Consider the following 17,755-nt stretch of genomic DNA (forward strand, 5'->3'; position numbering starts at 1 on the left):
TTTACCACCTGTGGAACTACTGGAAGCAGTGATAAACGCATTTTTTAGGGTTCCGTAGTCAACTAGGAACCCTTATAGTTTCGCCATGTCTGTCTGTCCGTCCGTCCGTCCGTCCGTCCGTCCGTCCGTCCGCGGATAATCTCAGTAACCGTAAGCACTAGAAAGCTGAAATTTGGTACCAATATGTATATCAATCACGCCAACAAAGTGCAAAAATAAAAAAATGGGAAAAAATGTTTTATTAGGGTACCCCCCCTACATGCAAAGTGGGGGCTGATATTTTTTTTCATTCCAACCCCAACGTGTGATATATTGTTGGATAGGTATTTAAAAATGAATAAGGGTTTACTAAAATCATTTTTTGATAATATTAATAGTTTCGGAAATAATCGCTCTTAAAAGAAAAAAAGTGCGTCCCCCCCCTCTAACTTTTGAACCATTATGTTTAAAAAATATGAAAAAAATCACCAAAGTAGAACTTTATAAAGACTTTCTAGGAAAATTGTTTTGAACTTGATAGGTTCAGTAGTTTTTGAGAAAAATACGAAAAACTACAGAACCCTACACTGAGCGTGGCCCGACACGCTCTTGGCCGGTTTTTTCGTTGTAGTTTCCTCGCTATAGTGAGGGGAAAAGTTTTGTGTTACACTCGGGTGCAAATGTATTTTACTTCTCGTGTGTTAAAAAACTCGCAAGTTCAGGATTCTATTCTCGAACCACTCGCTTCGCTCGTGGTTCAACTATAGAATCCTTTCACTTGCTCGTTTTTCAATTCCACACTCGGCGTTAAAATACAACTTTGCCCCCTTGTATAACAAATAACTAAGACGGAGAGCTGGCAGGATTTTGGAGTAGGTCCTTGAGGCAACCTGGAAAGGTGCTCAGATGCTTCTCTGATCATAGCCAACATCAGGTCTGCAAGTCTGGCAGCTGGGGAGCGGGGCTTTATCGAGCTATGAATTTTTAAAGATTTAATTTTTTGAGGCCCAAAAAAGGTGTTTGAGGCAACCTGGAATTATTAAAAAGTGAAAATAGAGTTCCTCAGAAGTCGCATAGTATTTATGCCAGATCATTTGGCCGGGTCCTTCACCGTGCCAGAACGGTACAAAGTGGTAAAAAAAAAAATTCCAAAAAAGGTTCTTGAGGCAGTCTGTCATTTTTACCAGTGAAAGATGAGGGTCTAAATAGCCATGGAAAAATAATGCCATGACATGAGGTTGGGTCCGTACCCTGCCATTCGATCTTGAAAGTCATTTTTTTAGTTTTTCGTAAATAACTCGTAAACGGTGGCCCACAGCAAAAAAATATGTTAAACAGAAAATATCTACATAAAATTTCCTACAAGAAAGGTTATGTACGTTTTTTCGATAGGATCAATATATAAACGGATAATTTAGTAAGAAAGTTTTTTTTAATCGATTACATGCTCCGTTTTTCGTCAATACCTCGTAAACGGTGGCCCACAGCAAAAAAATATGTTAAACAGAAAATATCTACATAAAATTTCCTATAAGAAAGGTTATATAACTTTTTTCGCTAGGATCAATTTTTTAGTTGGAAAGTATTTTTAAATAAATATTTGAGCCGTTTTTTGTTGATAACTCAAAAACGGTGGCTCACAGCCAAAAATAATGTTAGACAGAATTAATCTACATAATATTTTCTACAAGAAAGGTTCTATAAGATTTTTCACTAGGATCAATATTTTAGTTGGAAAGTATTTTTGAATAGATTTCATGGGCCGTTTTTTGTTAATAACTCGAAATCGGTGGCTTACAGCCAAAACTAATGTTTCACAGAATTAATCTTCATAATATTTCCTACAAGAAAGATTCTATAATATTTTTCGGACCGCCGGCGAGTCGATCAGGGACGCTCCGGGCCTTAGGCCCTACGCGGAGCTCGGCCTTCGGCCTTCGCTCGGCTCCGAAGCTCCACCGTCGGGCCTTCGGCCCGCCGGTTACGCTTGTTTAAGACACTTTTGTAAGGAAATTGTATGGGAGCACTTTATGCCCGCAGTGAAATTACTTGGATTTGGCCCGGGTGGGAGCCTAAAGGTGAGCTCCGTTCCTGCGGCCCTCCGCGGGGTCGGCCTTCAGCCTCCCACCCTGAAGCTCGCCCTTCGGGCTCGCGAAAATACTAGAAAAAATTATTTTGCCATAACGGCGGCCATCTTGGATTCTCGATAAAAGTTTTTTGACATTTGTATTCTAGGGACCCATACCTCTCCGCATGCAAAATTTCAGCGCGCTCGGACCAACTTGAAAAAAAAGTCGGCCATTTTGAATTTTTTTGATGCAACTTTTTTCTACTCGGGCTCCTGTATGACATTTGATCGAGCACCCCCCGGCTATCTCTTACGGTTTAAAAGTTGCCATACAAAAAAAGTGGAATTTTTTTTCACATTTGTAGCATTTTTCAAAAAATTTTTATATCATTTTATTCTAGACCCTAGAGAGATTCTATGACCAAAATCTGAGCACTCTAGGATAAACTTGAAAAATCGACAAAAAAAAAGTCGGCCATTTTGAAAAAAAAATGGCGGCTTCAAAAACTACCCAGGGTCTTCTATGACATTTGGTCGAGCACCCCCCCCCCCCCCAATATCTCCCCCGTTTAGCCAGGCCGTCCAACATTGTTTGACCCAAGAGTCGCAGACCAAATTCCATATTTTTTCCACACGTCTCCCCGCTCCCTCTATACAAAGACACTTCGACCGTCGAAATCGGTTTAGCCGTTCTCCAGATATAGGGAGAGGTTAGAAATCAGTGGGAAAAATACATAATGTAAACCTCTTTTTATCGAAAAAATGGGGAAGATACGGAAGGTTATTTATCCACCATTTCAAATAAATCTTAAAATGTCAAACTATGATTACCTCGTACAGCACGGGGAGCATGGTCGCGCGATAGACGATAAAATAGCAGGCCGTCCATCGCACTATTTGTAAGTGCGATATCCGGACGGCCTGATATTTTTTCGTCTATCGCGCGACCATGCTTCCCGTGCTGGATATAACAAATAGGATTGTGATTTGTGATCATTTATTACCCCAAATAACATATTTAACAGCACAATCACGATTCTAAACGAGTGATCCCACTACGAAATTTGAAAACGTCTACCGAAAAAACTGATTTGTTTTAAGTATAAAAAAACATATTTTAAAATATTATATTATGATTAACTAGCTTAAGATATGTTCTTTTAGAAACATTATCAGTTTTTTAATAATCACTTAAGTATAGTTTCATTATAGTTTTGAATGAAAAATGTTACATTTTGCAAAAAAACGCTCTTCTTTAGGAATAAGGCCTCTTAACCTTGGTTGATTCCGTTTCGCGCTACTTAGATAGAGGGATGCAGGTGGACGTGCAGTACTTTGATTTAAAAAAAGCCTTTGATCGCGTAGATAACGACGTACTCTTAAGCAAATTATGCAGCATTGGTTTCTCGCCTAAACTGCTTTGCCTTTTTGCTAGTTATCGACGTGATAGACGGCAATATGTGCAGCACAGATGCTTTGTGTCGAGTGCCTACCCCACCCGTTCCGGGGTCAGTCAGGGCTCTATTCTGGGTCCTCTGCTCTTTGGTGTTATGGTCAATGATCTTGCCTTGGTGCCTAAGCATGCGCAATGCCTACTCTATGCTGACGACCTGAAACTAATTTACAGGGTCCAGGAAGATTCTGACTTACAATCTTTACAAAGTGATATTGATCGGGTTTATGAATTGAGTCTTGTAAACAAACTTCTGAAACTTCAGTTCAATGTTGACAACTGTGCGGTTATGTTTTAGATTCCCACCTTAACTTTCATGAGCACATGACAATGCTTGCTGCAGACTGTTACCGCAGGCTTGGGTTTGTTGTCCGCAACGCCAAAGAATTTGACAATCCCAGGGACATAAAGCTTCTTTATACTACCCTGGTGAGAAGTAAGCTTGAGACAGCCTCAGCCGTTTGGAATCCCCATGAAGCGCCCTACATCCTGCTGCTCGAAAAGGCCCAAAAAACTTTTTTGCGTTTCTTTTATAAAAAAATGTACGGGTATTACCGATTCTTGTACCCAACAAAATTCCTTTTGGGGACGTTGGGTTTCTTCTCGTTAGAAGTTAGGCGTAATGTCGTGCTGATGTCTGTTGCATGTGGTATTTTGAAGGGGGAGTCAGATTGCCCGGTTTTAGTATCCCAGCTGGTCCGTCTATTTGTTCTCTCTGTGACGAAATATGCTTTTCGTGAATGTAGGCACCCCCTACTGGCGGTGCCGGCCGCTCGAACCGTGTTTTGCCGCAAGTAACCGCTAGTTCGTGCACTGCAAATAGTGAATGAGTTTTTAGACGTGGCACTAGGGTTGTAAATAGAAAAAAAACCAAATGTTTTTTTTTCAGAATTATGAAAAAAAACCGAGCACCTTGGTTTTTTTTCTAAATATGGTTTTTTTCAGATGAACAAATAATACGACAATAACGGTTTTTGTGAGTTGTAACGTGTTTCAATAACAATAACGTACATTTTAATTCAGAGTATACAAACGTTTATTGGGGAATCCCCGATGCGGCGTGTAGCGTGGAGAGGCGGTGGTGTTGCCAACAGTAAATAGTGATAACTACAAACTACAGATTTCGTAAATGTTACTTTTATAAGACCAGAAATTAAAGTTATTTGATTAAATTCGTTTAATAGTTAACATTAAGTCTAAAAAAACCGTATAAAAGTATTAACTATATTGCAAATTTTGAGATTTCGTACTTTAGAAAAAAAACATACTCCAGAAAAAAAACTGATTTTTTTCACGGTTTTTTTTCATGTTTTTTTTCAAGCCAGAAAAAAAACCGTTTTTTTACAACCCTACGTGGCACCTAATGTTGATATTCTTGCGAGCAGATGGGCGTTTATATGCATTTATATCGCATTATACTCTAATTTGCTTCTGACATACGCATTATACAATAGTAGGGCAATTTTCACGTCACTGAATTGTGCGGCTGTTCTCATGATAAAATCTAACGTCTTGTTAGCCTTCTTGCAAATGCTTATGATGTGATCGTGCATGTTGAGCTTAGTATCCAACCCAATACCAAGATCTTGGATGGCGGAAACGTGCTCCAGCGGAACGCCAGAAAGATGGTAGCTCGCTGTGATCGGGTTTTTTGACCTAGTAAATGTGATGGCTTTACATTTCTTAGCGTTAAGCTCCAGCTTGTTCTTAGCGCTCCACCGTGACACTGTATCCACCTGGAGAAAGTCGCAGTCCAAGGAACTATCTATTGGCAACATTAACTTGAGATCGTCAGCAAAGAGGAGAAAATGCGCCCCAACAATACTACTGCAAAGGTCGTTTACCATAATAAGAAACTGTGTCGGACCCAAGTTGCTCCCCTGGCTAACTCCCGAACGCGTATAATATTCTCTAGACCGGAAGTTCGACATTTCGTCGCTGCGCGTGCAAATTTCGCTATGTGTTTTTAACCTACTTTACAGGAGACACAAAAAACTGTTTATTTCGGCAATTATTTAACATAAACAAATCAATATTTTTATGGCATAAGTATTTTCACTTTTGCATACATTAAGAAATTACTTGAAATTATATTTTAGTTATTATAAGGTTAAAAAAATATTTTTTCATAAATATGTTACATAGCGATTATAATTTGAGTCGTAAATAATCGGTATGTGTCTTACAATCACATAACTAGATTTTATTCTTAAGGAACAAAATACAATTTGTGCACTTTATCGTCACATAGTTATTTAATCATATGATTTGAATTAACTATGTTGTTGTTTATTTGTAATTTATCAATTCATTTTCGAATAAATTATTTCAGAAAAACCACGATTTAATACTATAAGCTTAATACACAATACTATAATAAAAAACTCGATTTAATTAATATATTACTTTACTACCAATATATTACAACTAGAATAATATATTTATTCCATTAATTTTTATGAATGGAGGTTATTTCAGTTACAAAGTTGCTCAATGTGGTATTATGTAAACATTTACGCATTGAATAAGTTTTCATTATGCATGTTTAACTTGAAAAAACCGGATAATGCTAGTCTGGCTCGAACACCGAAGGTTACGTGTACATTTTACTATTTTTTTCTCACAACTATATATTAATAACCATGTACTGATGTATGGTGTAATACGATTTATTTTCCAAATTTTATAGTTTAGGTCAACCGGAAGTACCCTATTAATTTTGACTTCCTTGAGAGTGTAGATTTTTTTTCAACTCAATTAACCTATGTTGTATTTACTTAGAAATAAGGTTTTTTTACAGCTTCAAGGAACGGTACAGTACACTTGAGTATAGGGTTTTTCCGAAATAAAGAATATTGACAAATAGATAAACGGATAGACAAGAAAGTACATAATTGTATAAGGGTTCCATTTTTCCCTTTTGATCCGAAAAAGATAAAAAATCTTTGTCATTCAAAACTTTATGTGATTTCTCAATTCAGCTTTTTTTCATTTATTAAACATTTCATTTTCATTAATTTATTGTAAAATGTTTCCAGAAAGGATAGGTAGATCTTATCACACAAAATTTCATACAAAACGATGTCTTGCCACTTCAAGGCAATGATAAATCACTTGCTATTTTTTTGAGTTACTTAGCATAAATTTATCTTATTTCGATAGTTTGTAATATACGTTTACACACACTGAACCCTACACGAAATTTGTCAGTATACTAAACACTATAAATTTCTGACAGTTAATCTTAAAAATCAATTTGAAATGATTTATTTTTAACTAATATTAAAAAATAACTATTCGATCAGAGTGAGTACTTTCAGACATAGTCTCAATAAAAAGGGAAACTACACTCTGTCTCATTTATAGAGGTTATACTTGACGACAAACCCAGCTACCATACACCATTTAAACAAGTTTTAAAAGATTTTTATAAGAAAAGCCTGCTATGTGACGCAAAACACACGATCTGGAAACATTCACGATTTCTACAAATAGTACTAAATTATCGTTATGTATGAGATTGTACAAATCGGGCACAAACATCTAACACATCTTATTATACAATATTTCCAAAAATATAGCTATGTGTCATAATTCACATAGCAGGCGCAATTCCAAAACTGCTGTTATAAGAAGATAATGTAGTTATGTGATTATTTGCAGTTAGCGATTATAGGAAGAACATTCAATGTATGGGCATCACATAGCTACTTTTGATAAAACCTGTAATACTGAAATAAGCTCGACGCTGTTTTTGGAGCATATGTATCTAGAAATAAGGTTTAAAATGGCATTGAAAACGAAAAATCGTTAAAAATCACATAGCGAATTTTGCACGCGCAGCGACGATTTGCACGTATTGGCTACGATCTTTCAAGTAATTAGCAAAAAACGACAAGAGCTTTGGGGTGAAACCGAGTGCTGCAAATTTCTGCAGTAGTACGTCATTGTCGACCAAGTCGAATGCCTTTTTGAAATCGAAGTATATCGCATCTACTTGGTGGTGCGAGTCCATCTTTTCCAACATGTAATCAAAAAAACAGATATGGTTCGTGGCAGTAGACCGGGCTATACGAGCGTCATGTTTTGATTTTGCTGTTTATTTAATATTTAATTTTGTGTTACTTGTTGTAATGTTTATTTAAAATTCACGGTGCTTTAGTTTTGTATACTGTCATACTGTGTAATTTTCTTTGTGTAAATAAATAAATAAATCTATTTAAATATTATTGATCCTAGCGAAAAAACTTTTATTGTAGCAAATTTTATGTTTGTTATTCCCGTTGAAGATTGATTTAGCTGTGGACCACCGTTTTCGAGTTATTTGCAAAAAACGGCTCGTGTAATCTATTTAAAATACTGTCCTACTAAAATATTGATCCTAACGAAAAATCTTACATAACGTTTCTTGTAGCAAATATTATATAGATTATTTCTGTTTAATATTATTTCTGGTAATGGGGCACCGTTTTTGATGTTATTAACAAAAAGCGGCCCATGTAATCTATTTCAAAATATGTACTTTCCAACTAAAATATTGATCCTAGCGAAAAAACGTATAGAACCTTTCTTAAAGGAAATTTTATGTAGATTTTATTCTCGTGAACATTTTATTTAGCTGTGGGCCACCGTTTACGAGGTATTTACAAAAAACGGCTAACGAAATCTATTTAAAAATATTTTCCAACTAAAATATTGATCCTAGCGAAAAATCTTATAGAACCTTTCTTGTAGGAAATATTATGACGATTAATTCTGTATATCGTTATTTTTTGCTGTGAGCCACCGTTTTTGAGTTATCAACAAAAAGCGGCCCATTTTAAAATACTTTCCAACTAAAATATTGATTCTAGCGAAAAAACGTATACTTAGAACCTTTCTTGTAGGAAATCTTATGTAGATTTTTTTCTCGTGAACATTTTATTTAGCTGTAGGCCACCTTTTACGAGGTATTTACAAAAAACGGCCCATGAAATATATTTAAAAATACTTCCCAACTAAAATATTGATCCTAGCGAAAAATATTATAGAACCTTTCTTGTAGGAAATATTATGAAGATTAATTCTGTGTAACATTAGTTTTGGCTGTGAGCCACCGATTTCGAGTTATTAACAAAAAACGGCCCATGAAATTTATTTAAAAATAATTTCCAACTAAAATATTGATTCCAGCGAAAAATGTTATAGAACCCTTCTTGTATGAAATATTATGTAGATTAATTTTGTGTAACATTAGTTTTGGCTGTGAGCCACCGATTTCGAGTTATTAACAAAAAACGGCCCATGTAATCTATTTAAAAATACTTTCCAACTAAAATATTGATTCTAGCGAAAAATGTTATAGAACGTTTCTTGTGGGAAATATTATGTAGATTAATTCTGTATAACATTATGTTTGGCTGTGGGCCACCGATTTCGAGTTATTAACAAAAAACTGTCCATGAAATGTATTTAAAAATACTTTTCAACTAAAATATTGATTCTAGCGAAAAAACGTATAGAACCTTTCTTGTAGGAAATATTATGTAGATTAATTCTGTCTAACATTATTTTTGGCTGTGAGCCACCGTTTTTGAGTTATCAACAAAAAACGGCCCAAATATCTATTTAAAAATACTTTCCAACTAAAAAATTGATCCTAGCGAAAAAAGTTATATAACCTTTCTTATAGGAAATTTTATGTAGATATTTTCTGTTTAACATAATTTTTTGCTGTGGGCCACCGTTTACGAGGTATTGACGAAAAACGGAGCATGTAATCGATTAAAAAAAACTTTCTTACTAAATTATCCATTTATATATTGATCCTATCGAAAAAACGTACATAACCTTTCTTGTAGGAAATTTTATGTAGATATTTTCTGTTTAACATATTTTTTTGCTATGGGCCACCGTTTACGAGTTATTTACGAAAAACTAAAAAATTGACTTTCAAGATCGAATGGCAGGGTACGGACCCCACCTCATGTCATGGCATTATTTTTCCATGGCTATTTAGACCCTCATCTTTCACTGGTAAAAATGACAGACTGCCTCAAGAACCTTTTTTGGAATTTTTTTTTTACCACTTTGTACCGTTCTGGCACGGTGAAGGACCCGGCCAAATGATCTGGCATAAATACTATGCGACTTCTGAGGAACTCTATTTTCACTTTTTAATAATTCCAGGTTGCCTCAAACACCTTTTTTGGGCCTCAAAAAATTAAATCTTTAAAAATTCATAGCTCGATAAAGCCCCGCTCCCCAGCTGCCAGACTTGCAGACCTGATGTTGGCTATGATCAGAGAAGCATCTGAGCACCTTTCCAGGTTGCCTCAAGGACCTACTCCAAAATCCTGCCAGCTCTTGGACCATTAATAGTAAGGTTTTAAAATACTCGAGGCTTGCTTTGTTTAGCTCACTTTGAAGCCAAACCTGAAATTGTACATACCTATGTAATACTTATAACCAACCACACATGGTATGATCATCGAATATGAAGATAAGTTCAGTAATGTGTTATGGTGAAGGACAGTAAGGAGAAGTTTTTCACATTTTTGATAAAAGTGAACCTCAGTTATCTGTTACCCGCGAACGCTTCAGTTCGTGATGTATTTTAAATTAACAATTTTCGCGATACAATTCGTTACAAATAGCTTCATTTCACGAGTAGGTATTCCCGTTGTAATTGAATATTATATGATTGTTTACACCTTTAACTCTCTTAATATTATGTAATGTTTAAATTTAAAGTAGGCAAAGACACTACTATACGCCATAGTGTACCTAGGAACCGGTACAGGACATGTTTTTGTACTACTATAATTCAAAACACGAAACCATAATATTCCCATGATACGAGACTGAATCAAATAAAAGAACCTGACCGTAGTAAAGCGTTACCCTACCCCTAATAATGTGGAAAGGAGCAAAACAACGTGGCTACAGTATACCCGTAAACAGGGTCGGGTCAGTCAGGTGAGCCGACTCTGGGTATTACGGTACATTATCAACGTTATATTGGGTATTATGAAGGCAGCGGGAGATCACGACTTCGTAACTCTTCTGATATACGGGTTGATAAAAATGCTGTTTGCGAGTGCCAGTTTATGGTTTAGGGTGCTGAAATATTTGCAAGTAGATGTTGTTGGTTGTAGTATTCAAGAAATAATATAGAAAGGAAATGGTAGGTTGAAAGCTAACTAAAATAAAATTATGCAATCCAAATATTCATAAAATTCACATGTCAAAAAATCTTTGATAACATCGTTTTCTGTCAATTAATGTAAAAAGTTTATGTAAAAAAAAATGCTAAGGGTTACATTTGTAACCCTTCAAATTAATTTTTTCAGAATAAAGGTGAATTATAATTAATTTAGTAATTAGAAAACACTTACTCGTGGACCGTAAATTTACGTTATTTATATAATAGCGTTCTACTTAAAACTAAAATGGAACACAAGAGGTTAACAGGAAATGGTTTATTTATAGTCACTCAACTTACTTGCTTCTGTTGCCAGAAGGGATAGCTCAAGATGGGCGCTACAGTATTTTGCACGAGAGACTATTTAGATAATTACTTACTTGTCTAACTAATAAACATTAAAAAATTACAGGAAGTCGTATGTCGCGGACAAAATGCTGTCAAGTTTATCATGTACCTACTTGACCAGCAGGGCCAGGGCACGACAGTATCTCGCCTTGCTGGTAAGCTGGCCCACCTAGCGTATATTCAGCGAGTATTATTCTGTCGTTTGTTTTAGATGGGTCACTTATACGTGGTGATTCCCCCTGAGATCACGGACGACGGCGGGTCCGAGGCGAGCGCGCTCGAAGGCGGAGCGGTGGAGCTCCGCTGCACGGCTACGGGCGTGCCCGAGCCCACCATATCGTGGAAGCGGGCGGGGGGCCGCAACATTGTCATTCGGGATGACAAAGGGAAGCAGATCAAAGGTAAGCTTTGTCACTTGTTTTCGATGGGACACTTGTACGTGATGATTCTCTCTGAAATCACGGATGACGGCGGGTTAGAGGTGAGCGCGCTCGAGGGCGGCGCGGTCAAGTTCCACTGCGCAGCCACCGGCGTGCCCGAGCTCACCATAGGTACCTATCGTAGAAGCGATGCGGACCATTCTGATTCGAGACGACAATGGGAAGCCTACGCTATTATTGGCCAACATTTTCTTTGAAGTCACGTGGTGGTTAAATTATCAGTTGCTACAAAGTTTAAAGTAACTCATTATTCAATCCTAACGCTCCACTAACACATACTTGAAAGCTGTAAAAGTCGGGAACGTTGCAAGTTCATTATAGGCGGGCCTTGCTCCGTGGTGTTAAAAAAAACAAAATCCATTGATGGAAACTGCATCTCTTACGCAAGTAAATACTTGCTAATGTACCGAACACTGAATACATATAATTTGATGGGATCTCGATAGAATATCGATTAAAGAACTGAGAAGCTCCCGACGCGGCGGTCGTTCACGTATTTCTGTAAAATGTGCTGGAATAAGTAACATATCGTGGCGCCACATGAAAATGTAATTTGCCATCTGAAAGAAGCGAAATTGTTCTAGAGTCTTCAAGTTAAATTAAAAAAAATGTTTTTATTTACATTAAAATAAATGTCATATACATATATTTGTAAGTGACCAAGGCCTCCAGTGTTCCGAGCTAGAATCGAACCAGCGTACTCCGCTTACCGGGCGAATGCCTGAACCACTCGGCCATCGGTGCACGAAGGCAAGGGTCGAAATTTCCAAGTATATGACATTCCCGAAGGCTCGTGGCGCCCTCTGCCATCTCTGAGGTAGAACAGTGTGGTTCGACCTCCTAGCTGAATCAACTCAGGTGATTACAAGCTAGCGAAGAGAGATGGCGCTGCCATTCATACTCTAAGAACAAATTAAATTATTTTCATAGAAAATAATTTAATTTATTTATTTTCATAGAAAATAATTTAATTTGTTCTTAGTATGTTTTTATTTGTAGAAACATGCAGTGTGAATAAAGGATGGCTCTCTTTAGACTGGAACGGGTCCGGGTCGGAGCTTTTGGAACTTTGTTCTGCATGGAAAAAATCACGTGATCACCGATCACCTGTCATAGAAAATTAAGCGCTGGAAGCACCGGCCCCAACCCTCGATCATATTTAAAACCGAAGGCTAACCGTAAAAAGTTTAGATTACATAATTTATTGAAGTAGGAATTTCTTCCTCGTTATCTCTCAGTTTCAGAATACCTCGATATAGAATAATGCTCCAGCCATTGGAGTGATTAATGCACCACACGCTTACAGTAGACAGAACACCTGCTTCAAATTAATGACAATAACAATAATCGACGTCCGCCTTAAAAGCATATAAAAGAAAGAAAGACATAAAACGTCAATTTTCCTTTGAATTTTATTCGCATCGGCGAGATCCAACTAAGTGGTAAAAAAGAAACAAGACTTATTTTGCATTCAAAGCCCGCCTCGAGCGGGCGCAGGTGCCGCCATGGTTAAAACATTGGAGTTTTATGGGATTTATTAAGATATCGCTCTCAGCTATTGGAAACAATTACATGCAAAATATACGTACCTACTTATAACTTACATATGATTTGTGACTACCTAAACCCAAAGCAGCCATGAACAACCGCAAATTTCGTAAACCGCATTTATTTTCTTTTGTCTACTTATTTTTTTTAATTCTCCAACCTTTTAACGCATTTCAAAAGTGGCACTCGAGGTCGTCTTCGTGATAAAATTAATTTCCGTGGAAAAACATTGTTCAAAGAATTCAATTACTACTTAAACAAAATAATGTTGCAATTCGGGTCCCCGCCAGGAAATTAAATGAACGGATTAGTTAGAGTTGCCTTGACAAAAGGTTGTTATCTTTATAATTATAATGATACACCCTCACGATCCCGCGTGGAGGTGAAAAGACAGAGTTTAAAGCAATTATAGGACTACTCATTTCAACACATACACACGCCGTTGTCCTTTTAATCGAGCATAATCTTCCAGTGTGATTTATACTCTAAAATTAGCAAGCGCTAGGTGCAGAATAGGCAGGCGTTTGAGGGTATTTAATACCTTTTGTAGAGGGTAGTATTGCGAATTTGACCCGTTTTATTTAAGCCATTAAGCGTAAACAAAAGACAGCCAGGGCTCGGTAAACAGAGGGCGGTTGTAATAGTTAACAGAGTGGTGGAGGCTGTACCTTGTATTAATTGGACATGTTATACACGCTCTGCTGAGTAAATATTGGCGATTTGGTTAAACCGACGCTGTTATTGTTTTTCTTTCTTTTCTTTAGTACTCTCATTTCTTTTGTTCTAAAGCTGTATTACGGAAGCTTTTGCTAAGTTCTTGTTTTGTTTCTTGTAGCGCTTTTATTAAGTATCTTGTCATTTAATAATGGATTACAAGTAAGTAAGTAAATACCTAGTATATGCTACACTTAAAGTATCTGAAAACAGGTTTTTGGTAATCATGGCAGCTATACGAAAAGTTAAAAAAAAATATATCCGTATTGCTATGATACAGGTCGGCTAAATTTGTTGACATTTTCAAAAATGCGCTCAGGCTATGTGCTACGCGCAAAATGTCTGAAAACAAACTTTTTCGTAATACAGTACTACTATAGATATAGATGTTATCTATAGTTTTTAAATGATGTTTGGATAACAATCAGAAATCAATGAATCTGGTACGGGTGTGGTTTATGTTTCGATGCCATGGAGTATTTAAATTTTAAATTTGACAAAAAATTCATTATTACATTTATTAGAAAGAGACAAAAGTAGCCTATGTCACTCTCCGTCCCTTCAACTGTCTCCACTTAAAAATCACGTCAATTCGTCGCTCCGTTTTGCCGTGAAAGACGGACAAACAAACAGACACACACACTTTCCCATTTATAATATTAGTATGGATCATTGCGGACGTCCGGGCTAATTGTTTAATAACCCTGCCTGATGTCTTGGGTTCAATTCCAGTAAGGGTATTTATTTGTGTGATTCTGGCTCATGAATGTTTTCTATGAAACCAATCATTAATTACAATTTATATTAAAATTTGTTTGTGTCAACTTATGGAAGAATGTCCTATAATGTTAATTTTTTCGAGTCAAAAACATTTTGCACACACATGTTAATAATTAGTGCCGTGTAGTTATAGTTATAGCTAGTAGGATTAGTTAATTACTTGTATTCGCTTCTGGCGAGACCACGCGCTGAAGGCTGAAGTCGACTTAATTAAAGCACGGCCGAGTTATAAAACGTAACAAGTAGATTATTAAACCCGTTACTCAAATCTTAAGACAGTTTCGGGGAGGGCGCTAGTTTATTTTAGTTATCTAAGTACTTACTCGCTGATAAATATATTTAAGAGGTTTATGGTGTACGCCCCTATGTCACTAGCTACGTATGTTTTAGATGCTTCATATTGTTTTATTAATAACGAGCATGTGTGTGTCTGTGATAATTTGTTTCTCGGACTGTATTGCACCACCTAAAATAAAATAATTGTAAAATCTTGGCTTTTCTAGGTTCAATTCAAACTAATAACAAACATGTAGACGAATTACGTATCTTGTATCATTTGCTACTTATTGTCTTTCTACCGATTCTTTCAATCAGCCGCCAGTTACAGGCACAGTTCATTAGGTCGCTGGCTTGTTCAAAAGGTTGCCTTTGTCGTCTGCCCGCGCCGCGCCGGCCAAGCCAACTTCAAATGTGTTTAAACGCAGAAAACTCCGCTCCGATACAATCGGAAAACAATTAGTTTGCGCAGTATAAGCCGTAATTTGGCAAATCGCTGCCGGCTCGAGTAACAAGTTGCCAACGACATGTCGCAGCCCGACTTTATAACCCCTTAATAAAACACAATTTCATACAATGGGCGCTTTGATACGCGTTACGTAGTCGCAGTATTTTATGTTTACGTTCAAGATTTAGGGGGGTCGTAAGACTTAAGTAATAAAGTTATAAATTATTTCCATTTAATTTAATTTGACAGCTAATATTAAATGGTGAACTGGTAAGCGTATTGTTGGCGATGGAGTATATAATGATTAACTCTAAGCACGACGATAAAGATTAAGATATTTCTGTATTTATACTTCGTATCTTTATCGATGTTGAGTTGAACACACACTATATTGGAAACATATATCTAGCTGATGGTAATTCCTGATATGTACCATTTTACCGCTTTCCGTTTGCGCGGCGTGCATTCTTACGTCTTGCAATCTAAGTGCTCGCGCACTAGGTATGTGTTTTGTTGAAAGGTTGGAACGAAATGAGAATACTTGTATTCGGTATTTTTCGTGCTGGCATTCCAACGCAGAATGAGATTTTCTAGGAAGTCTAAGAAATGAGTCTTTGGAGTCGCGATCACTAATAGGCTAAAGAAGTCTTAAAGTCAGGCAGTATTATGAGGTCGTGCACTCGCGAGCTGCCAGCGTTACATCTAATCAAAGAGTCAGAGTGAGGGTGCACCAAACAGTCAAGGTTCGCTAATACGATTGACGACAAATGACGACTGCATGTCGCGGTCCGCTCCGTACGTACACGTTCCGATTTTAATATTTGGTGATTCCAGTCGTTGATGCTCTATCGCTCTTCCGTGGGTTACCCTCATCTGGCAGAATAATTTTGGTCAGAAACACACTTCGCATAACATGTTTCGCAGAAACACTTTCGGTCGAATGGTATTTTCGCAGAAAACTTAGTTGGCATTATTACTACCAGGCATACGATACGACACATTTGGTAGAATATTGTTTTACAGAACATTACTTTGGTCGACTTTGATTTAGCATAATTTTATGTACCATAATACTCTTATAGCATACTATTACAACAGCAGAATTATGACACGCTATCGAAAAGAAAATACAGCCCCAGAGGCCCCGTTAGGTATGACGACGAGCGAAGCGAGGAGGAGTGTTAGGTATCTTGAATCCCCAACACATCTGACTCGCTATCAAAAAGCAAATTGCAACTTTATGCCGCCTAAATATTATGCACAAATATTATCTGCGAAAGTACTATTCGACTAGAAGACTATTATGCTCATCAACATTATGCCAACGTACGATTCGGTATTATAAAAATCTGCGAAATGATTTATGCCAAAGCATATTCTGCGTAAGGTGTTTCTGCCAAACGTGTCTTCTGCCAAGTCTTCTATACAAATCAAATATATGAGAAAAAAGTTTCGGCAAGACAATAGTGAACCCTTTTCCGTGTTCGCGCCAGCCAGTTGTGCATCGTTGCTGTTGTCACTCTTGGTTACAGAGCCTGGTCTAAGTTTGTATGTATTGTGTGCAGTGACGGACGTCTTCAAGGGGTCGACGCTGTCGCTAAAGGGGCTGCAGCGCAGCGACATCGGCACGTACCTCTGCATCGCGGCCAACTCCGTCCCGCCCACGAAGAGCCGCCGCTACGAGGTCTCTGTGCATTGTAAGTACCTAATAACTAAAATTTACGAATTCTTGTTGACTAGGTTTATTCAAAGAAATATTTTTTTTCAATCATCAATCAAACCGGTGGTACTGCATTTTTATATTCAAAAGCACCATAAAAGTATTTTACCACGGAAATATAACAACTATTTTTGAGGGACTATCAATATCTTGCACACGTACCTACTGTATATTGAAGTTATGGCAAGAAACATTTTCTACGCGGTAATTCTAGTGATAATATAAAATTTTGATGGAAGCGTTAATTCTATGACTCGCCAATTAACACAGGTAATACGAAAGTCATCAATAAACGTGATCGTCAAAAGTTGAAAAGCGTAACACAGCGTACAATTTGTTGACTACACGTATTCGAAGGCTATTGGATTCAAGTACTACTTTGATATCTCTTTTTCACATTTATATTTTTTAATTAAATATAAAACTTGTATTTAAGAATGTTGAAACTTTATTGGTCATTGGTATCATTACATTTCCTTTCCTATTGCTAGTCAAGCCGAGCTTGGAAGTGGAGCATCCAGTGGTGATGCGGGCCGCCGACAAACAAGTGACGCTGCAGTGCCTCGTGGAGGCCTCGCCCAAGTCGCTCAACACTTGGCAGCGGGACAAATCACCTATCGGTAAGAAATTGTTTAATTAACTTCTGTTTAGTAAACGCAGCTACTGTCTTAATCTACTGGCTTATATGATTAGCCGCAGCCTAAATGTTTTACAGTCTGAAAAAGAGTACGTAGATATTAAACAGTGGTAACATTGTAGTGTCGTCCCTTTCAAATCAATACGTGTGAATAATGACGC

The 17,755-nt window shown here is 37.1% G+C and overlaps 1 protein-coding gene across 1 annotated transcript in view; it reads left to right on the top strand.

Annotated features, from left to right (window-relative positions):
• The window catches only part of LOC125242129 (lachesin-like), an 87,297-nt gene that overhangs the window by 61,385 nt on the left and 8,157 nt on the right, over positions 1 to 17,755 (top strand). The window contains exons 5-7 of the mRNA XM_048150838.1: positions 11,243 to 11,432; positions 16,803 to 16,934; positions 17,449 to 17,577. Coding sequence (XP_048006795.1) covers positions 11,243 to 11,432; positions 16,803 to 16,934; positions 17,449 to 17,577 — 451 coding nt within the window. The remainder of the gene's footprint in view (positions 1 to 11,242; positions 11,433 to 16,802; positions 16,935 to 17,448; positions 17,578 to 17,755) is intronic.

Source organism: Leguminivora glycinivorella, chromosome 2, assembly GCF_023078275.1.
Source record: "Leguminivora glycinivorella isolate SPB_JAAS2020 chromosome 2, LegGlyc_1.1, whole genome shotgun sequence".
Classification (NCBI taxonomy): Eukaryota; Metazoa; Arthropoda; class Insecta; order Lepidoptera; family Tortricidae; genus Leguminivora; species Leguminivora glycinivorella.